This window comes from Squalius cephalus, assembly GCF_949319135.1.
Source record: "Squalius cephalus genome assembly, chromosome: 14".
Lineage (NCBI taxonomy): Eukaryota > Metazoa > Chordata > Actinopteri > Cypriniformes > Leuciscidae > Squalius > Squalius cephalus.
In genome coordinates, this window is record NC_137135.1 from 22,250,692 (window position 1) to 22,273,799 (window position 23,108).

The following is a 23,108-nucleotide window of genomic DNA, read 5'->3' on the forward strand; positions in this document are numbered from 1 at the left end:
TGGCCTACCAATGTAGGTAAAACTCCTCTGAACTTTGGTGGACGAGACCCAAACTGGAGTCTGTACTCCTTGTGAACTGTACGTACGACCCATTGAGATATATTGGATAGCGCTTGCCAGACTTACAGGTAGTTTACTGGAGGGATCAGTCTCTTGAGAGAGGGTCGTCTCCTTGGTGGCACGGAGAGATAAATCAGTGGACCGACGCAGTTCTTTAATAGCGTCGAGCCCCACGCCTTCACCCTCGTCCAGGTATGCTTGCAAGATGGCCATTGTATGCAAGCAAGTGTACGCCTACCTGCCACCACATAAGCCTTGCCCATCTGCGAAAATGTTGAACGGCATGGCTTGGTGGGCAATGACGGGGCACTGAGAGATGACACAGTGTTGGGGGAGAGATAAGCTGCTAATGTCTCTTCCACCCTGGGCATCATCCCATAGCCGTTCTCTTTGAGCCCCACGATTGAAGCGTAATTATGCACCATGGGACTCGATAGTCGAGAAGAGAACGGAATCTTTCAGGTTCTCCACACCTCGGTGTGGAGATCCGGAAACAATGGCAAGTGCCGGCCAATCGATGTTTAGTTTTACCACGGCACGAGTTACAACATCCACAAGCCCCTCATTCTACGGGGATTGGGCTGGTCAGTCACCTAAATCACCCGCATGGATGCTGAGAACATCCAACTCCTCTGAGCTGGACAAACCTAACATCAATTTCTCACTCAGAGTGGAAGCAGAGCTGGCTTCCACATCCCGAGTTTGAGCACTAGAGATAACGATTAAGAGCTGAGAAAGGGCCGAAGCCATCTCAAACTTCACAGTGCGCACAGTCAGCCCAAGCAACTCACACAAACTTTTGTGTATCCCCGCCTGGGACATAACGTGGGCATTGCTGCTTGCTCGACATTTCTAATAATATTTGTATGGCCTACAGGACAAACAAATACCAAATTGGACTCATACACATAGAGGGCTTGCTGAAGAGCAGAAAGCTGACGCTGTAGTGTTACCGGCTCCCTTTGTAGCTTCCGCGTTACACCGTCACATGTCACGGGGTGACGTAGCATCAAGCATAATTGGACTAGTTGCACACGTGCTTCAGGTACTGTCACGCTGAAGGTGTTCCCCAAAGTTTAGTCATACGATGCAGCGCAAGTTCCCTCGAAAGTGAACTTCTTTGGTTCAGACATTTATAGTGGCTTTGAGAGTTTTCAAGCTGGTTGTGATGCAGTTATCTAAGGGCCAATATATGAAAAGATCATAAGGTAAACTTGCAGTGATTTTGATGTTTTGCTCATCTGTTGGACCTAGTATAGTGGTAAATACACCTGGAAAATAGCTCTGATCCAAATATACATACATATATCCAATGTTATTGAAACATCCTTCCACCATTAAGCAAAGTCAAAAACAATTCAACTACAAGCACATAAGTGGGTCAGATACTTCAAACGCATTGCAGTGATGCTTGTGAGTGAAACATCATACCAACAATGAACAGGCTCAGAGGAGCAGGCCATGCAAGATTAAAGTCTGAATGATGCTTAACCCTGGCCTCTGCTGAAATGAACGGGACTTTAGCTCTCTCTCGCACACACAACACACGCACCCATGCACCAGCACAAAGGCTTTGATCCACACTAAAGTGGCTTTGATGGCTGAGGTACAGGAGCCTTGTGGAATCATCACAACCTCATCTAATCTTAGCGACCAATGCTTATTTGTACTAAGCATCTTAGAGTTACAGTGTCTTACTCTGAGATACTTTATACATATGGGTCCTTGTCCAAAGAAAATAACACAGGCTTGGTCAAATTTGGGTTTGGTAAATTAGTGATATTTATATTATTAAAAGTAGTTGTGATTCCTGTGCTACTGTGCATATTTCTGTGTGCTGTTTATGCGATTTGTGTATTATTGTATGTGTGTGACTAGATGGGAGCATCGGCAGACTTTTTCATTCTATTTTATCATCATAAACAACATAAAATCATTCTCCTATTTCCACTAGAAATGAGATAAGCTGAAATAACTTCAGATCACTACCGTTTAAAGAAGTCTATTATGTTCACCAAGACTTAATTTATATTTGATTAAAATATCAATGTTTAAAACAATTGTGCTACCTAATATATAAAATGTGATAACATTTTTCAAGATTCTTAATAAATGGGTAAAAGGTCCCAAAAACTGCATTTATTTGAAATAGAACTCTTTTGTTACATTATAAATACCTTTACTGTCACTTTTGCTCAATTTAATGCATCCTTGCTAATAAAAAGAACAAAATTGTGCTGACCCCAAACATTTGAACAGCAGTGGTGTACAAATTTCCTATTTATTTCATTAAAGGATAGGAAAGTGCATATGCCATTCTAAGTAACCATATTTTAATACTAAGATATTTATTACTATATTTTACTTGCTGCACTCCAGATGTAATATTATCGTTTTCTTAAATTCCCCAAATTATTTCAACTTATGTCCCACACTACCTGAAATTCATCTTAAGGAGTTTATCCAAAGGTCTTTGGAAACTAGAGTTTCCTCAAAACTGAAGATTCAATAAGGAGAACGAACATTTTAAGTTTTTTTCTCTCTCTCTCTCTGTCTCCATTTTTACTTCCTTTTAGTGCTTTAGGTGAAACAGAGGTAAAATGTAGTTATTATAAATAGCATTTGCTGCACTTATCAAGAACGGAGGATGTTGGTGCTCTGATTATCACATGATGACACATACACGTCAACACAGGGTATTAAAACATCTGTCTCATGACAGTATATCACTGTGTATTTTCTAAAGTCAAAAAGTAAAACTATAAAATATTCAACTCATGCAGTCAAACAGACTACAAACGATACATTTGAACATCACACCTCTTTATTCAGCTTTTGGGGCATTTATTAAAACTTGAACTGTTTAATTCTGTGACAGTCGTGAACATTTGACAAAACATAAATCTTTAGGAAAATGACATAAATCACGGATGTGTCATTATATTAAAGGAAAGATTGATCCATCTCTCTCTCTCTCTCTCTCTCTCTCTCTCTCTGTGTGTGTGTGTGTGTGTGTGTGTGTGTGTTAATCTCCTTTATCCTCGCATCAGGGCAGGGCGTGTCTTCCTGTCTCCAGTAATAGGCAGCAATGAGAAGCTTGAGTAAACACAATCAATGTGAAACAGTACAGCACACACAGGGAAAATACACACTCTGACAAACATGAACACACATATGAACACACACCCCACTCTCCCTCCTGCCATCCACAGCAGCATCCACAGCCACTTCCACTGCCATATATTGCAAGTATCGATCGGCAAAAACTACCCAGCCCAAAGAAATGATTGTAGCCGCTATCGGCAATTTAGAGGTAGACTTGAAATAAAAACTGCACCGTTGGAGAGCAACTGTCCCCCTCTCACACTTTCTTTGATGATTTCAGGTTACAATCTCTTCATCCATTATTGATGAAATTAAAGTTGTGGCATGCTGGATGTGTTGCATAGGAGATTTGGGGCTAATCCAGCAGAAAACAGGCACAAGCACATAATGAAGAAAAAAAGGCACAAATGTCAACAGTTTCACATAGGGACTGGATTAAGCAACCCCCCACAAAGAGACTGTCTCTCTAGTCTCTACCCTTCATACACAAACACTCACACAGTGTCTCACCCAAGGATTAACGCACAACCAAAAAGTAAATCTGAGCTGATTTGTGTGTCAAAGTACCTCTGGAGGTGCCAGAATGAACGTAACATAACATAATATTCTCAGCATCAAGATAAAATCACAAAAGATGGTTGCATTGTCAATATTGATAATATGACCTTTCCTTTTCACTGCATGTCTCCCTCTATCTGTCTGTCTCTCTCAGCCACAGTGGACTAATTAAACACTAAGCTGACTCTAGTGGAGGATTGAGGTGCACCTGAGCAGTTGTTGTCAATGGTTCAGTAACCATCTGATCTCTTTTGCTGATGACCGAGTGCTGGCGTCCATCATGTTTGTCTCATTACCTCAATTTCATTCTCGGACAATTTTCCCTCCGGCAACCCAGGGGCATCACCACAACTAACCACTCTCACTCGCTCACTCCAGCTGTTTATTGGTCCCCCTGCATCGGTAATTAACACTGTGTGCTTACATACATATTTTCTACTAAAAAAAAAGTTAATATATTATATTTAATACATACATATGGTTTGTAAAAAAAAAAAAAAACATAAAAAGAAAACATACAAGGAAGACTGGTTTAACCTGAAGTAACGCTGCCTTATCCATTGCAATAAACTACAAGATATTAAATCATTTAACATTCAAAACCACATTACATCAGTGAACGTTTTTGCTATGGTAAATGAGATGTTAATACCATATCGGCCCAAGACAAACAGTTGAGTGTTTTTTAAATATATACTACAGCATTGTTGGGTTCAATGTGGTGTGTGTGTGTGTAGGTACTGACTCCTACTGCATGCCATATTTGTCCTTCATAGGCCTGGTCTATAAATGTTAACCACAGTGCATGTATGCAATGGCATTGTATGCGTTCCAGAATATTCTCACGCTCTGGACGCTAGTTTTGAAATCCTTTTTAGCCATTCAAGAACTGTCGTTAAAACAGCCATCATGCTAATGAAGGGCTCTTGAGCATATCAGATAATCTTACAAATCAAAAATGGAAATTCACAATGTCTTGAGATCCTTTCTCTCTTTCCCCTTTTCTTAATTTTCCCTCATCAGGCACTTTTCCATTGCTCCCCTCCAGGTCTATCTTCCTCACTGATAAAAAGTATATAAAAAATGTACACCTACAATAAAGTCTCCTTTTATTGTAATACTGCTGGTCTAACATATTAGCAGTACATAAACTTATTTGTTTAACAGTTTGTGGTTTTGTCTGCACTACTTTGACAAGCAACACTGGAAATATCATAAAAACTGTGTGAAGACAGTAGTGTGTGACAACCCCTGTTTACGGTAATTGTTTGAATATAATCTATGAAGCAGCACTGTGATTATAATCTGGGTTACATCAATAATCTGTCAAACTACAGCAGTTTTCTGGTTGAGCAAACAGAGCTTCTTGTGTATTGAATAGTATCATAATGAAACATACAATTATTTCTTGTGCCCACAGCCTGACATACTAAGTCATATTTAATTGATTCCTTGTGTGAAACTCAGTTCACCCTTAATGATCCAAACTGAACAAAAGCAAAAAATAATTTGTTATGCTGAAGCAATTACCCAGCATGTCAGGGGGTCTAAACTGTGATAGAAATAGATCTTTCACACCTTCTGTCTTTTGCCAGTATTAGTCAAATCATTGCACTGTACCAAGAAATATGTTGAAAACAAAGACAATTTCATTTGAGTAAAATAACCGTTTTATGAGGGCATGAGAAATATTCTGTCAGTTATTTTATATTGTTACTAAGATAAACAAGATACTGTGACATCTCAAAAGAACACAAATCATCCATGCAATCTAGTCCAGAACCAAAAGCTGAAAATAGTTCCATGCACTGCATCACCTTTACTGATCCAGTTTCAGAAGTTAATATAGGCTACTGATTCTGGCTAATATGATTCTAAATGCCATTTTAACCATTGGCTGGTGCATGCACCATCTATTGGACAATTAAAGCATGCAAACATCACTCAAAAGTTCACCTGTATATTGAGCTCGACTTAGGCTATGCATCTCGTTATATTATCAATTAAAAATGATGCACCACATCAGTGTATTATCATGGAGAGGTGTGTGTGCTTGTGAAGTCTTTGAACGGAGTTTTGCTCGGGTCATTTCAGCCCACACATTAGAGTCCTCTGCGATATTCTTTCAAGTGTCCTTCTACGACGGCGAAGATGACAACAGCGAATCGATAACGAGGCAGAAATTAAAAGAAGCCGCCGGTCTGCCCCCGAGGCATGAAGATCTTCGAGCGACCCCTTTTTCTGAACTTTGGCATTCCTTTGCAAGGCTTTTTCAGCGTGAGAAAGCAGAAGGCTCCAGCTGCTGCCAGATGAAGGTAAGAACGAACGATGTAAGGACGCATCGCTCCCACGGAACCGCTGTTCGGATGAGACGGATGTGATCGACATTCACTCGATCACAAAATATGAGGGTTCTTCAGCGGTTCTTTAATGCACCTTAGGTTTAGATAAGAACCCTCTAATCAATTTTCTTAGCTGTATAAGGTATAGCCTACACGATTTAAAAAAAAAAAAAAAAGGTTATTAGTATAGGCTATTATCATGGATCACCAGATTTCTGTGGTCTTTAAAATGACAACAAATGGTTTTTCTAACAAAAAGGTCTTTTTGTGGAACCATTTTGATTATAATTGTAAACTTGTTTAAAAAAAAGGCAGAATTACGGAAATGAGGACTGTGGTTACTAAACAATTTTCGTTATTGAGCCGTATTAAACGATTACAATAACAGCTTTAACAAATTATTGGAAAATTATCAAATATAGGCCTATGGTATTTTAGGATTTTGAAGCAACAATTTAAATACACTTTGCATATAGTTACGGAGGTTGAGGGGTGCTTATAGATGAATCTACTTGATTTTATTTGCAACAAACAAAAATATGCTCATTGACTTTTTTGTTTGATATAGCCTATTTGTAACACCTACGGGATAATTGCAGTAGATAATACCCATCAGTGTGCAGAATTATAGATAAACATGCATGTCATTTTTAGGCTCCCAGGCCTATTAACGCTGTGAAAGAGAGAGTATTCCAACACAGTCTTGGGAATTCCCCCATGGCCGAGCGCATTAATTACTCGCGTAATGGGTGTATGACCCACAATGTAAAAAACGGATTATGCGCGTGAAACCTTCGTCCGGTCTGCTTTGCTCGCGTGAGATGCAGATGGAAACCAGTCCGGTGCACGCGGATCTTTAAAGATCGTTTGCTTTCAAGCCAGCTGTTCACTTCATTTTTAAACCTGTCCGAAACTGTTTAAGCACACACACTTTTCAACAGAAGTTAGTGGGCTATTTAAATTATAGTATTGTTATATATTTAAAAATAAATAAATAAATCAGATCAAACCTACACAATTTATTGTCAGCTGATAATAGCATCTCATCTGCAAATAGGCCTTCTCACTTTTGTAAAAACTAAGTCTACAGACTGTCAAGATTACCTGATCTAGGCTAGCTGTAGGTCAAATACAATAATTAAAAATAGCCAAACAATAGCATTTGATGACAGTATATATATATATATATATATATATATATATATATATATATATATATATATATATATATATATATATATATATATATATATATATGTATGTATATATATATAAAACATAAAAAAAAGCTTTGAACTAGTTTAGCCTAGGCATGTTCATTTAAACATTTTTGGATTTCTAAAATGTCAGTCTGTATTTGTATTTCTGCTGCTCCATAACATGTATTTACCCATTTATTGTCAACTATTTAAAAATAAATAAAATATCTTGATTTGATTCACATCTAGCCATGACAGTTTTAGCGTTCATCGGGTTGATATTGTTCGTTGAATTAACGTAGCCTATTACCGTGTTTTAATGGCTGATTTGTTATCTAATTTAGCCTACCGTTTCGCATCACAAAGTTCACCCCTACACACACTCTACGCGTTGGTTGTGCATACAAACACACCCACTGTGGCACGCATGCACACGCACGCGCTTATACACACAAACTCTCACTCACGCCCACGCGCTGACAGTCAAAGCTCGTGAGAGGGGGGGAAATGCACCACTCTCTACGTCTTTGTGCGGAAAAAAGTTGCGGTCGTGGAGGCTCTGCAGAAAATATGAGTTGCTAAAGCAACTTAATAGTTTGTAGCTTAAGACACTCTGGGTTTAAGGTAACATATGTCTGTTTTCGTGTTCTTTGAAAGAACCCAGAAATATCCCTAATCGTTCTCATTGGGGAAGAAGAGGTTACGTTCCTTTTGGACCTTGTAGCAACAGTTTATGTACCCGGACATCATCAAGGACAAAGATAAACTTGTTCGGAGGTGTGGAATTTATCTTTTTTTTTAAAAAAGAAAATCAAGGCTGGCACGGCTGCAAAGAGCCGCTTTTCAACAACCACTGGTAAGAGCACATGACACCCTATCTTGAATGTGAGACAATGCAAGTGAAGGAATTCGTTCCACCTCAGGGTTGCAAGCCATGGGTGAACTTCAGCTTTAGTGTAGTTAGATGGAGAGGCATGATAAGTGATGCTCTGGCAGGTCTCACCTTGACTTTGCAGTTGATAATAATATATCGTTAACACTGTGAGGCAAACGGGACAAGGACAGCTTTATGTTAAAGCGTGTAATTTACATTAAGACATGTAGGCTATTATGGGGTTTTTTATCAGCAGAAATAAATCATGCTAACGAAATTTGCTTTCAAAACTAGCAAACAAACTTTATATAGCTTACGATTTTTAATTGCTTTATAAATAGCCTACTCGTAGCAACATTACTAAAATGAATAATGTTTGTATTAACATTTGCGATGAATTGTGTAACTAAATGAAGCATTTAAATTAAAAGATGAAAATTAAATTATTATTATTATTCATAATATTCGGTAATAAAATTTACATTTATGCAGATACAACCCAGTAATTTTTTGAAGATCAGAAGCTCTTGTCTTATAGTTAAAAATGTATGTAAACTAATACAGTATTTTCATTTTGTTTAATTATGTAAATCAAGTTTCGCTTTAAAAAAAATCACACACAAGCAACACTAAAGTAAATCACCTTACATAATATTTTTAAGCGTAAGACTACGTTTATTGTGGTATTCTCCTTAAAAATTAAAAAATATCACCAATTAAAAAAAAAAATAATAAAGTTTTTTCCCCAATTAATCATTGGAACAAATAATAATAATAATAATAATAATAATAATATCAACATGAGTTATAGTGGTTTGCTCTGTTTTTGTTGGTGTAAACTGTTTTAAATAGACTGAAATAAATAAATAAAAAAGAAAGAAATGCATTACAAAAATCTACAAGTTTTCTATACATATTTTCCTCTGTTGATGCGCTTCAATAGCAACTAAATTTGCATTGATGTAGCCCAAATTATAGCCTAATCTTATTCACTGTCACGTGTGTGTCTATCTTACCTTTTCCAGTTTGAAAATGAACTTGCCAGAGTGCATATTTAACATGACATTTGTATAAAATGCAGGTTTATGGAACAATACCAAAACTACAAATATAAAAGAGTAGCCGAAATACGTAAAACGGAACGGGTGCCTTGTAGGCCTATTCCCACTCAGACGAACGAAAGAAACAACTTTGCTTGGTCATTTCACACTTAGACTACTTAGAATGGTAAAATAATTTAAACACTTATTTAGAAACACTTACTTTGTGCAATAATCTCAAAATAGTATTTAGCTAGATGACTTTCACCATCACATTAGGATATTAGCATATTAGGCCTACTCAGCACACTTATACAAAGAAACGCACACAAATTTAATTTCCAGAGTCTCAAGCCTTTGACTAAAGGCACAGATGCGACTGCGAGGCATGCAGGTGATATAAGGGGAAGGCTAAAGTAAAGCGGTGCATTCGGAGAGAGAAAAATGGAGAGGGAAAACGGTTAACAGCAGGATTGCATGCAAATTTCCGACTGAAATTATCATAAGCAAACAGCTGAAGCCTGGGCTAATAAAGGCCCATCTGTGTTACTTCATATCGGGTTAGTATAGAGCTACGATAATGAATTTTGTAATATCCAACCGACAGACATCTCAATCAGAGACTAATCCTCTGATTTTACCGCGGAATCACTCAACTTCGTGCGCTCAAACTGCTCTCTTTCTCTCACTGACACACGGTGCACTGTCTCTCTCTTTGTGCGTTGTTTTCATGTGTGCGTTTGGAGACACGAGTCTTAATTAGGAGGGACTCGAGCAAGCGCTAAGGGATTTCAAAACAAATTATGAGGAATGTGCACATCCAATTACAGACAGGAACCATCCAATATATTACAATAGATTTGAAGTATATCAGTGGCCCGTCAGGTCAGATAGCTGTATAAAGTGATGGACGTGTAAAAGCTAAACACACTGAAACAGAATTTAGCCGACACACATTATTATTCCTGATATAATATAAACATTATATATATATATATATATATATATATATATATATATATATATATATATATATATATATATATATATATAAAATAATTAACGTTTCTCTTTTTTTCACAGGTGCTCAAAGTAATCTGTCAAATGGACTCCCACTGCCGTAAACTTGCATCAACCTGTGCTCAATTAGGTAAGATGATCTTGAACGATGAGCCACCCTCCTTGTTAGGTCTCCAGAGAAGGTCTGGATTCATTAATACATTTAATTTGTTTAACAAAAACACCTCAACATTGTCCGACCTTTAAAATATCGCAGGTATAAAAATGGCTCTATGTAAAAGTGTGAGTAAAACACCTTTGCTGGTGTTTGACGTGACTGGTTATAGGGAACTCAGTGCCATTAGACGTTTATAGTCAAAGATGGACATCTGGTGGTAGGACCGTATACACGGATAAGATAACCCGTAGCAGCTCCTGACTGGGAATTGATAATTTTACAGCCAAATTGTGTCTCATTTTAGAGATTTATGGTTTCTAAAATATCTTGAATAAAAATAAAAAAATAAAATAAAAATACTGATCTAATTCTTCGAAATGCTTGGTAGAGTAGGTCGGTTATCAAGTGCGTTCTCAATGAAATGATGTAAACGTATATCGCTTACAAGATTCTAAATAAAAATGTTATATAGGTAATATAAATGCCATTCAGTCTGATAGACGCAGGTAGATTAAACGCAAAAAATATATAGGCTATATATCCAATTAGCCATTTTCTCCAGTAGGCTACTGTATAATTTCCCGCACAAGGACAATTCTAAAAGAAATTTAGACAAATCAAATTAAAGTTGTTGGGGAAAAAACTGTAGGCCTAAAGGCTGATACTTAATGCGTGCATGGCGGGTCTCTATATCATCTGGCATCTTCATTAAGCTAATTAAAGCAAACTGAGAGCAAACCACAAAACTTATTTAGTCGCGTTAGTTTGCCATTTCCCATTGGCTACGGTATGGTATGATAGGCTATATGAACCGATGCAGTTTCAGCAGAGAAGAGATAAAAGGAGAAAGTGCATAAAAATGCACACAGCAAAGTAAGAGGGAAAAGACATTCGAGCGACTTGATTACCGACACTCTCGTCTCCTGTGCAGTAATATATGCAGCGCTTGTTAGATAGACTCGGGGGAAAAGTAAATGTGTAATGAAAGCCTCCTCGTGAGGAGGAATATACTAATGGAAGAATCTAATGTCCTCTTAATCCTATGGAAAAGGCTTTGTCGTCTCCCTCATATTGACTGAATTGGTAATTAATGGCTCTGCGGTGCGCCATGGCCAATAATCCACAGCAGGCAGTGAGAGCGCTCTGAAGAATTTTGAGGGTCCAGAATAAATACAGAGCAACAATCCAGTACAGCTATCAGTGCGTTTAACAAGAATCGAACTCTGCAACTTTTATGTTCCTATGGAATTTCAATGCGCACAATTAAAATTTCTGTGCGTAAAACCCATCATTCATATTATATTTTAGTCTATTTGAGGTCCAGAATAATCATGGTATTTTTGTAATGGAAATAATTTTCCTTACTTATAATTGATAAAAATCATCTGAATATAGGCCTACACATTTTTCCCCAAAATGGAAGCAGCTTCAATAAATAAAGGAAATAAAACTGAATGGCATGTGAGACAACAGACCGAAACACGTTTTTTAATAATACGCAGTGTCTGGGCACAAATGCGTTGAACAACGAGGTCACATCATCATGCAAAAAGACCTGTAAATATAAGATTCGTCGGGTCCAGGTTTATATATTATGGCATAAATTAATATCCAGTTCAAAGAGCGTGAGCTGAATCAGTAATTGATGGATTTGGTCGAGTCATTTTCATAAGCACCTGACTGCCTTTTCTTTTTTTCTCCGTTTTTTTTTTTTTTTTTAACCCTATGGTTGATGCTCGACGTTTCGCGTGATTTTACAGAACAAGCAGGGAAGCAAAAATGTAGATATCATTGGTTTACTAATTGCCTTATTTTTTATTTAATAATTATGAAAGCTGTAATCAACAACTTAAATGAGATCGGGTTGGCTGCTTCTCCTGTTAGTTTCTATTTTTTATATTACCCATTTGATATTTTCATTTGAATATCACATAAAATATCATCAGAATTCTAGAAGAAATCCAACCATTTTTTCTCTCATCAAAGAAAAAAAAACTTCTCCCCTGTGATAATATAATTTTATTATGTGAATTTTAATTTTATCATTTTATTTGACAAAATGGAGAATAATTTAACATGAATTAGTTTTCTTTTTATTAAAATAATGCAATTCGTTGTAATAAAGTTTTGAAGGAACTTAAGACAACAAGGTGAAGAAGCTTGAAGTCATTAAAAACGCTCAATTAAAATTCTTAGGCAAATAGGCGTCTTATCAGAATAAATTTTATACTAAAGGCAAAGTGAACATCTCTCTCCCGCGAAGTAATCACGGGCCCAAGGCGCACAAATATATCTCGCCAAAGTGCTTTTAGTCCCTAAATCAAATTAGCCTATCTGATATTTCTAATTATTTTATAAGCATATAATTATCATGTATAGCCATAATTTAGCAGGACTGGGATAGGCCTACTGTTTGTTACCAATGAATTTAACGAGGTCTTTGATACCCTGTCAACTTAATGTGGCGCAGAATCGTCCAATTAACATGTCAAAAGCGGAACTTTCATGATGAGCATCTTCTAGAGCGTCATTATAACTAGGCCTACGTTTTCTTGTTTTACATCATTTGCTTATGAGATCATTTTAAATTTGACGGACTTGAGTTAAAACGCGAATAAGACGATGTTTTCTGATAATACCTGCTGAGAAAAGATTGAAACATCGCGCCAGGTGTGCAATGAACAATTTTAGGGACTCTGTTCTTTGACACATTTTGCCTTTTCTGAAGTCACTGAATGCAGTGTCTCTTTAGTTACATGCTTTTGGAGGGTGGAAAGCATCTCGAACTGCACAGGCTGCATTTTCTCATTTCTAATAGGGCCGTTTCTTAGTCGGTTGGCCATAAAAGCTCTCATGTATAGGGTCTAATGTTCCGTCAGATTGTGGGCGGAGTTGTGGTGACGTCACGACGCATAGAGCAGCTCGGTTGGACGGCTAGAGGGACAGCTGAATGAAGAGTGAGCGCTGTGATGTGCAAGAGAGTGTGTGTATGCAAGTGGATATAATATCACATACCTGTCCCTGTCACTCCGGCTCTCCTTGTAGCTCTCGGCTGAAACTATCTTTTTACCCAGTCGAAAGAAAAAAAACTTTAACTTTCTTTAGCACTGGGTTTATTTTAGCGATTTAAAGCCGTTTGTGGAGTGTCGCTTTGAGTGGTTTAATTGGGAAAGGAGCACTGACAACGCTTGCCGATACTTCACTACTGGACACATTCAATGTTTTTATTTATTTATTTTGCATGTACTATTTGTGATCGTCGCTGAGGAAGTAATAGCTGCTTGCGAACCCTCCGTAAAACGCGCATTGTCCATGACCTCTATGAAGGATCCGTTGAGTTTGGACCACCATCATCACATTACCGGGAGCAAACACGCGCCGCTTGCGATGGCCTCTAGTCTGCAACCGCTTCAGCGGTCTGTGGACTCGAAACATAGGCTGGAGGTGCACACGGTTTCAGACACCTCCAGTCCAGAGTCCGTAGGTAAGCCCTGGTCCTCTGAAGAGATGTTTAACTGGAGCGTTTTCGGTTTTGGTGTCAGATATCATGAGGTGCTGCCTTTGGAAAGAAACTGTTTAAAACTACTTTGAGCGTTTAAACAGAGTCGGTTAGCCTATAGTGTGAGGCATGCAAATATCAAGACATGGAACTGGCAGTTAGTTGATTCCTAGGGCTATTGAGGTAGGCTACATATGTCATGCCCTTTGACAGGACTTTATTTACTTAAATTGTGTGTGGAAAATGTGGGCTTTTCACAAGTGTTTGCACTGTGGCAATTTTGTATAGAATACTGCAGACATTCCCCAACTCTAATAGGCTATTTCTTTTTTCGTATGGTGAAAAATACATATTGCGTTCATTTTCGTTCAAATATTTTCTAAATCTTGATTTAAGAGCATTTTCATTTGAGCCTATTTTATCGTAACTGTTTCCAGAATGTTAAACATCAGCGATTCATAAGAAAATTAGTTACGGAACATCATTGATTACATTTTGCCCGTAATGTTGTTACCAGGGAACTTACTTTGATACGTTACCATGATGTGAAATATTTTCAATTCAATAAAACGGAATTAGAGATTTGTCTCCCTCACACAGACTTCTCCAATGTGTCAAAAAGCATGAAGCTGGTTCCTCTTAAATTAAATAATTATTTTAAAATACTGTATTATTTGCATTGCAGATAAAGAGAAGGGACAGAGTAAAAACGAAGATACGACTGATGACCCATCGAAAAAGAAGAGACAGAGGCGGCAACGAACGCATTTTACTAGCCAACAGCTCCAGGAACTGGAAGCCACTTTTCAGCGGAATCGCTATCCGGACATGTCCACTAGAGAGGAGATCGCCGTTTGGACTAATTTGACAGAGGCCAGAGTCAGGGTAAGTTTGATAAGTGAAATGGCATTGAAATTACATGTTATTATATAGCCCTAAAAAATGAAGACTTGATTTTTCTAAACAAATCCACAATTCACGGTTCAAATTCAATATTTGAAATAGCCTAGCCTACTGAATAAAAAGTAGGCTATGCATAATTTTAGTTCAAGCAATAGGTCCACTTAAAATAATATCGTTACACTGTATGCTGTACCATATTAGAATCGTTTATATCAGGCCTATATAAACTAATTTGTTCACAAAGTCTAGACCTATTTTATAGGCTAGGCTATTTAACAGGCGCTACGCGTTGCTAAAATTTCGTGACGTTAATATAAGTTACATGCTAAATACGACTTTATGTAATCATTTAAATAAACCTGTCACTGTTTGGTGCAGAGGCTAATTATGGGCGAATCGAATTGTTTGCAATCAACACAAGTGACACCCTAACGATGACCTTAATGGAGTCACACAGTCGCTTTTTAAGAGGTGTAGGCCTAAAGCTTGTATTTTGTGATTGTCATTCTCGTGTAGTATACTTAAGGTTAGTTTGTCTCCGCCTGCTTAGGGAGAATACACATTTGAAGCGTCGGGCGGCCCATTGACCGCTATAAGAATGGATGTGTATTGGGATTCCCGGGATCAGACATGATTCCGGGTGACTGATAAAAAAAGCGACTTAATTAGGGAACCAAACTGAGTTTGACACCACCACCACCCATATCATTTATCTACCAAAAACAAACCGTGTAGCAGTGGTTAATTCATGTTGTTCTAATGCCTACGGTGACAGCAGTTCTGCCTATCGGCTAATCTTCACTTTAATAGTTTTAGATAAGAATTAACTATCTAGGCTAATTATAAATATAAATGATTTACTACATTTGTTGCAGGTGTGGTTCAAGAATCGACGGGCAAAATGGAGAAAAAGGGAGAGAAACCAACAGGCAGAGCTGTGTAAAAACGGTTTCGGCCCTCAGTTCAACGGACTTATGCAGCCCTACGATGACATGTATCCCAGCTATACGTACAACAACTGGGCTGCAAAGGGGCTCACGTCGGCCTCTCTTTCTACCAAAAGCTTCCCCTTTTTCAATTCCATGAACGTCAATCCGCTGTCGTCTCAGACCATGTTCTCCCCACCTAACTCCATCTCCTCAATGAGCATGTCCTCCGGTATGGTTCCGTCTGCTGTCACCGGTGTACCCGGATCAAGCTTAAACAGCCTCAATAACTTGAATAACCTCAGCAACCCTTCTCTAAATTCGGGGGTTCCCACGTCGGCGTGCCCTTACGCCCCACCGACACCTCCTTATGTTTACCGGGACACTTGTAACTCCAGTCTTGCCAGTCTGAGACTGAAAGCCAAGCAGCACTCGAGTTTTGGATACGCGAGCGTGCAGAACCCGGCCTCCAATCTCAGCGCCTGCCAGTACGCAGTGGATAGACCGGTGTAAGGGACGATTGTAGAATTTACAATCCCGAATCCCAGGAACGAGAGACTACACTTTTTGTTTCAAGGGCACTAGAAGAATAAACCACTGAAACGCGTCCAATCCTGTGATGGAATGTCAAGCGGGAACGGAAGGCAAACGCGCCTTTTCTAATAAGATTTGTTCTCTACACTAGCAAGTGCACACTAGCCAGTGAAGAGTTTAGGATACCAGAATGTTTAAAAAAAAAAAAAGAAGAAGAAGAAGAAAAATCTCATTTATTTTGACGTTTCAATTTTTGGACAGTAATTGACTGAAAGGTTGTATATAGGCTGTATACATATATCTTAATATCATCTCCAATTTGTAGAGGCGAAAGCTGTAACTCTTAAGCATTTTCGAGAATTCAGTTTAACACAGCATGTGGAAAACGTACAGGAATCATGTCTTGCTTGCGATCAAGGGAATGTACATACTAAACGCACCAGTCGTGTGTGATATCATAAATTTATTATTAAATATCTGTGTGAATATAGATCTAGAATAGCAACCCTGGGTAATAATACGCAAATGTTTCTGCGAAATGAACTTGGTTTTTGCTCTGTGTATAATATTTGGTACGGAATTTTTGTTTCGTTTTTCAACATCCCAAAAATAAACTATTGTGTTTTATTTAATGGAAGTAAATATATTGTTCTAAACCATTTCAAAACGTTTTCTTCACAATTATTGCATTCGCCTGGTTGTATGCAGCACACTTTGTTGCTTTGTGGTATTTCTAAGGTTTAAATAGAGAGAGATGGGGGGAGTATCTAATACACATCAGCGTGACATGAGAAGTCCGGTGAAGAGGGCGAGATGTCCCGAGCAGATTAGGAGTCGAATATACAAGACTGACTAGAGGCTGGGCCTCCAGTGATCACCGACGCTTGAAATAACATTGCAATAAGATCGGAACAGACTGGACCACACACCACTGAACCATCTGCCGGCTAAACTCCTTTAGAATAAAATAAAATATGAAGTGATCGCCTATGACGGTCCAGGATTAAGCTCATCAGATCGTGTGTAAGTTGAAAACAAGGCTCGTGTCTCATATGAATTATGAATGACCTATTATAATATATAAAGTGCAGTACAGTACAAACAAAACTGCTTTTTTATCAATCACAGCAGGCGCATAATTAAAACTAATAGCGACATCGAGTGTCAACTGACTGACTATTTGTAAACAAAGAAAGCTCGCTGCCTCAAATTACTGTATAAAAACACAATAGGCTACAATAAATAAAGAGTGGAAAGAGTATTAAGGGAAATGTCTCGTGCTCATAATACAATATTAGCCTACTGCTATTGTAAAGGTTATTAAAATCTAATTGAATGAGTAGGCTACTTATTCTGTTTCTCGGGAAATATTTACATTGTCACTATTGTTAGGCACTGTTGTCCATCATTAGCTGCACCGAAGCATGTAAAACTAAAATATCTCTATCGCGCAGTCAATCTCATTGATAGAAGAGCAATCAAAACAAAGAGAGGTATGCTACAGAGACAGGCGTGTGTGTGAGTGTGTTTCTGTCCATGAAAGTCATGTCACAGCGCGTAGATCAGTGAACATTTATTCTACTTTGGGTATAGTGTGGTTGGAACAACACAAGCGTGCTGTTTAACATGAATGCTCTCAAATAAGCTAATGATGATTAATGAGGCAGACAGAACAAGGGTGGAGGAAATTGTACAATTGAATACTACTATTACAGTAAGCCTATTCAAAATAAGTATTGCTATTGAATGAAAACTAAACGCCCAGGATGATTTAAAGCGTCTACATTAAAACAACCAACTTTTGTCTAAAATCCACAGAACATAAATCAGTCATTTTCAGGTGTACACATTCCTGATTCTCTCTCAAGTGAAGAGCTAACAGGCCTAAATTATTCATTCCTAGCAACATGACGGTCTGGGGTCCCAATACACATCTCAATAAACACTGTGAGCGGGGGGCCCACGGGAGCAATACAGAGCAGATCCAGAGAGGAACCCTTCAGTCGGCCTAAGCACAGACAGGAAAGCTGTTCCCTTTATTCTCTAGAAGACTGCATAAAGGTAAGGCCTTTTAATGCGCATTATCAGCAGAAAACTAAAAACATGTCCTTGCATGACGAAGAGAAGCGCCAAAAGTTTGCATTCATAAGTAACTCGAGTTTTCTCAGGCTTTCCTGCACAGTGTTGTTTTGCCGTGTTCTTGGTTATTTTATGTGCCGACAGAAAAAAAAAGTCGTTTCTTTTGGGACAATGTTGTGAAAATGTTTAATCAAATATTCCCTGACGCGGAAAATTTCTTTTACGGATTGAATTTATTTATTTTTTGCTATCCGAAAAGTCCATGCAACAGTTAGGCCTATGTTAATTTGTTATGAACGCAGCTGACAAGGTCTAAGCTACGTTTGAATGTAAAGTGGTTTAATTCCTATTTTCTATTTCCAAAATTACTGTAACCCTTAATGTGTCTGTCTTTTCGAAAGTATTTAAAAATATTTACATAGCAGAACTAGCCTAAATATAGCCTTCCTCAGCGGCTGCAAATGTACTACCCGTCTTATAGGCTATTGTGTGACTGTACTACAATGGTATCACTTCTGATTTCCATAATAGTGGGAAATGTTGGTATTTACACTGTGCTATGGTCTCTTATTCTGTTTTTTGTTACAGCTTAAATATATATATATATATATAGCATATATATAAATAAATAAATAAATAAATAAATAAATAAATAACCTTAGCTATTTGTCGAAATGCAGCCTATAATTCAGTTGTATTCTAAACGCATATTTCATAGTTTGCAGTGATAAGGGGAAACAGGCCTTTTCATTTTGATAGGCTAAATGACTAACATATGCACCAAATAACACTAAAACAAATTTTATATGTCTTCACAAATTTCGTTAAATCCCTCATAGCCTACTATCTGAAATCCCAGGTGTAATAATTCTGGACTAGTTAAATACTTACAACTTGATTAATTAATACACGTGAATAGATTGATCAGCTGAAAGGTTTACCTAATAGTAGGCTAGTAACAATTAATATTGATGATAAAATTGGATATAGCGTTAAAATATTAAGTAGCCTAATACGTAAAAACTGTTTAGTAAAATTACAAATATGATAATCAGTGGTATGTTGTAGAAGAGGATAGGCCAAATGTGTTGTTGCACATTTTCCAAATACTTTGTTCTTGGGCAAAGATTTCTGGTCAAAAGCCCGTTTTATTCGGTTTGTTGTCATCGTCGCTGCATGAGTATAGGCCCTATATTGATAAACTGAACGGCGTTGTTGTAACCACCCTATCTCGGCAAAAATCACAGATTGTCCAATCAGATGGCAGCGATTTAAGCGCAAGGTCGGGGTGGGATGACCTCGCACATTCTCGCCCGTACCTAGTTCTCCATTGAAAAACAGCACTGACTGACCTGCAACACATTTAAAATGGAAAGGAATGCGACAATTTTCATAATTCCAAGTTATTCAATAAAATATTTACTGTTTCACAATACCACTTTTGGTATCGTCCCATTACAAATCAGCCTTCCAATCATTACAAATTGTCAGTATTTCTGTAGAATAAGGATATTGGATATAGGCCAATCAATCAGCTGACATTTGGCTATTTTGAGATGATTATTGGCACCATCCAAAAACAGGTGTCCACATGGCTAATTAACATAAAGGTTATGTACCAGATCCAAAATCCACTGACAGTCATGTCATTGATGATGAACTTTCCATTTACTTTTATAAGTCAGTACAGTGCAACATAAGAATTAATTCACTTTCAGACATGTGCATCTAATTTGCAGGGTTACAGGATGCCTCGTTCAATATCTGAAATGCATGTCTCTTTTTTCTATTAAGTAATGCTAATGCACTTGAGGAAAATGAGCACAGGCCAGGTGGTGCTGACCCAAAATGACTCTGTAGACCCTCCAGTCACTATATGTGCAGACCCACTGACTGAGTTGAAGGTTTTCTAAAGAGTGAGCAAACATTGGATAGGGTGAGCTTGAATTGTTAAAGAGAATGTATGTGAGGATTATGGGTGTGGAAGTGTGTATGGAAAACCTCACGTGTCATTGCCTTTAGTTAAAGGGCTAGTTCACCCAAAAATGTGTGAATCATTTTTGTCATCATTTATTCTTGATCCAAGCTGTATGACATTCTTTCTTCTGTGTTTTTTTTTTTTTTTTTTTTTTCTGTACAATGAAAGGGGTCCTAAAGAACCCCACTGACTTTCACTGTATGGGGAGAAAAGAGAGAGGTAGAAAGAAAATATTTAGTTTTCCACAGAATAAATAATCTCCTAAAGGTTTGGAACAACAATGAGGGTAAATAAATGACAGAATTTTCATTTTTAAATGAACTATCCCTTTAAGATCTATTCTATGAAAAAAAGAAGAAGTCATGAGTACATGCTTTCTATAAGGCAACTATGTGTCTGTACCTGCATCTGTAGATGTGCCTCTTCTCTCTTACGTTCCAGTTCTTTGTGTGCGTATCTGTTCTTTGTGTGTTTGGAAAACCTGCTGGCATATTGCTAACATGTCCACCCTTTCATCTGACGTGCTTGTGTTTTGTTGGTCAAAGTGTGTGTCTACCTTTCTAAGGATGTGCCAGAGCTTGTGTGTATCCGTGTATATATCCTATCCCTTGACATGCTTGAGTGTTGGTTTTGTGTATTCGGGTGTGTGTGTGTGTGTCTGACAGCCCTGCCTTTGATGAGCTGAGTGTGACGCCGGGATGGCTTCTCTGGCCGGAGGCTTGCAGTGCTAGTGTGGGAGCATGTGAACAATCAGACATGGAGTAAACTTCCATGACTCAGACACTTCCTGCTTTCTCAACTTATATTAAAAAGAAACATCACAAATGTTTTGACTTTAAAATGAGGAATTCCACACAGTGAGTACCATGAAATCACAGATGCACGGATGTGTGTGGAATTAACAAAGATAATATCAGTGAAGAGGGTGTATACTGCAGCTTTTCTCTATTGTTTTGGATTGGGAAGACAGTGACGGAGGACTGATGATGTAATGCAACACTTAAATAAAGCCTATAAGCTGTCCAGACTGCAAGAAGCTTTAATTTTGGATGAGGAGAGATACAGAACATTTTCACAAAATAACAGCCGTGATTCTGTTCTAATAATATTGTGAGGACGTAATGCATGCTGAGAATGCACAAGTACCTACAAATATGTAGCATATTAATACTAACGAGAGTAATAACTAAGGAAATATAAGAATGAAAAAATATATATATGGTTTAATAACCAAATACCTATTGACCGTTCTCTCATAAACAATTAAAAAGGAACCATAGTCATAGTTAGGAAGAGCACACCTTAAAACAGACAAGAGTTCTACAATATAGTTCAGCCCAAAATATACACTCTTCTCTATTGTGCTGTCAGTTTTGCATTTGCCATGCATGCAAACATTTGAAAAGCAGCTGCACACACACAAAAGTTGACAAGTAATGTATAAGAGTTGCAACTGGCGTTGAATTGTGAGTCTGCAGTGCCTAAAGAATTAAGGGAAAGGTAAGAAGAGAATGAATGACAGCATTGTGAAGCTAAGTGTTCGCAATAACAAGAAACTCCAGCTCTCTCAACCTCATCACCTTTCACAAATATGACATCAACAATCGCTTAAGCCTTAACACATCAAATGTGAAAAGGACAAGAGCATTAAGCCTGAAGCAAGGCAACCACACTGTTCACTAGATGCTAAAAAATACAAGGTGTTCAAAAATGTCAGTTATGTTCTGCATGCAGAACTTAAAGCAGCGAGTTCAGGATGCAGGATGTTCTGCAAAGTTGTATGTTAATGCATAACCGCAGACTAATTTTAATTTTTCATAAGGGGAGACATGTTTGAACCCGCAGGCGGCCTAATAAACCAGTCAAAGCAATCGGCTGCGATTCTTTTTCAAACATCCTCATTACGTGCCACCAAAATCCTGCTAATCTCAGTGGGAAGATGACGTGAGCTGATCGACATTAATGGATTTGTAGATGTGGAAGTGCAAGACACACACAGGGCAGAGTTTAGGAGTGAGGAACTTTGCCTCATTGTGTTTTTTGCTTCATTAGCTCCAGTACAGAGCTTGTCAATGCCTTACTGCAGCGGTGCAGTTTTTCTCTTTGAGATGACATACACGGACCGTGATTCCATTATGAAATCTACATAGATAAGAAATAATATAGCTTTTAATCCCACTCTGATGTTATCAAATAATTTCAATGTAATGGTGTAACTAAACCTATGATAAAGATTATGGTTGCCTCTTCTAAAAATACTATTTGTCAATATTTTTTTATCAGATGGGGAAATAATTGCTGCAGTTTGTTTATAAAATGTATTGTACTGACTAAAAAAAAAAAAAAATCATCTAATGCCCTGCAGTATTCAAAACTCCACCAAACACACCTAACCAAACCTAAATGCCTGAAGCACAATTTCAAACTTTTGTAAAAGCGTTGTACACCTTCACGTCCAACAGGGGGCAGTACAACTAATCACATTAAGAGAGACCCATAATTTAGAGTATTCCGCCATTTATAGTCCCACACATCTATATTTATTTGTTACACAAGGACATTTCTAACAGAGCTAATTCTCTTTAACATTATAATACTCTTCTGCATCCTAACTGATCCCTGCTCTGCTCCTCAGAATGTGTACCTACACAATTTGTTCAAGCTGTCACAACTTGATGATTAGCAAACAAGAGTTGTTTTAAGAGCAATAGATCAAAGGAAGATCACTGCTAAATTAAATGGTAATCATTGGTAATATGGCTACTATTTGTACATTAATTGAAGTATCAACATTACAAATTGATATGATCAATATATTATGACAAAATAAGTTT

At 37.7% G+C, this 23,108-nt stretch overlaps 1 protein-coding gene and 1 long non-coding RNA gene across 5 annotated transcripts in view; one reads left to right on the forward strand and one right to left on the reverse strand.

Annotated features, from left to right (window-relative positions):
• Positions 1-23,108, reverse strand: part of LOC307171315 — a 135,825-nt gene that overhangs the window by 72,167 nt on the left and 40,550 nt on the right. The gene's annotated exons all lie outside the window — the stretch shown is intronic.
• Positions 6,012-16,880, forward strand: pitx2 (paired-like homeodomain 2). Of its 3 annotated transcripts, none has more exons than XM_079891858.1 (4): positions 6,012-6,038; positions 10,262-10,328; positions 14,540-14,739; positions 15,633-16,880. In XM_079891858.1, exons 1-4 carry the CDS (start codon positions 6,033-6,035, stop codon positions 16,194-16,196), a joined length of 837 nt encoding a protein of 278 aa, XP_079747984.1. In that variant the 5' UTR covers positions 6,012-6,032; the 3' UTR covers positions 16,197-16,880. The 3 variants fall into 3 exon arrangements, with proteins under 3 accessions (XP_079747984.1, XP_079747985.1, XP_079747983.1); XM_079891859.1 differs by lacking the exon at positions 6,012-6,038 and adding an exon at positions 7,736-8,120; XM_079891857.1 differs by lacking the exons at positions 6,012-6,038; positions 10,262-10,328 and adding an exon at positions 13,292-13,839.

Bases quoted from the DNA above. Each gene is read 5' to 3' on its own strand.
- pitx2 (XM_079891857.1), top strand. From the start codon at position 13,668: ATGACCTCTATGAAGGATCCGTTGAGTTTGGACCACCATCATCACATT. The intron at 13,840-14,539 runs GTAAGCCCTGGT...TTTGCATTGCAG, and splicing joins CTCCAGTCCAGAGTCCGTAG to ATAAAGAGAAGGGACAGAGT. The intron at 14,740-15,632 runs GTAAGTTTGATA...CATTTGTTGCAG, and splicing joins TGACAGAGGCCAGAGTCAGG to GTGTGGTTCAAGAATCGACG.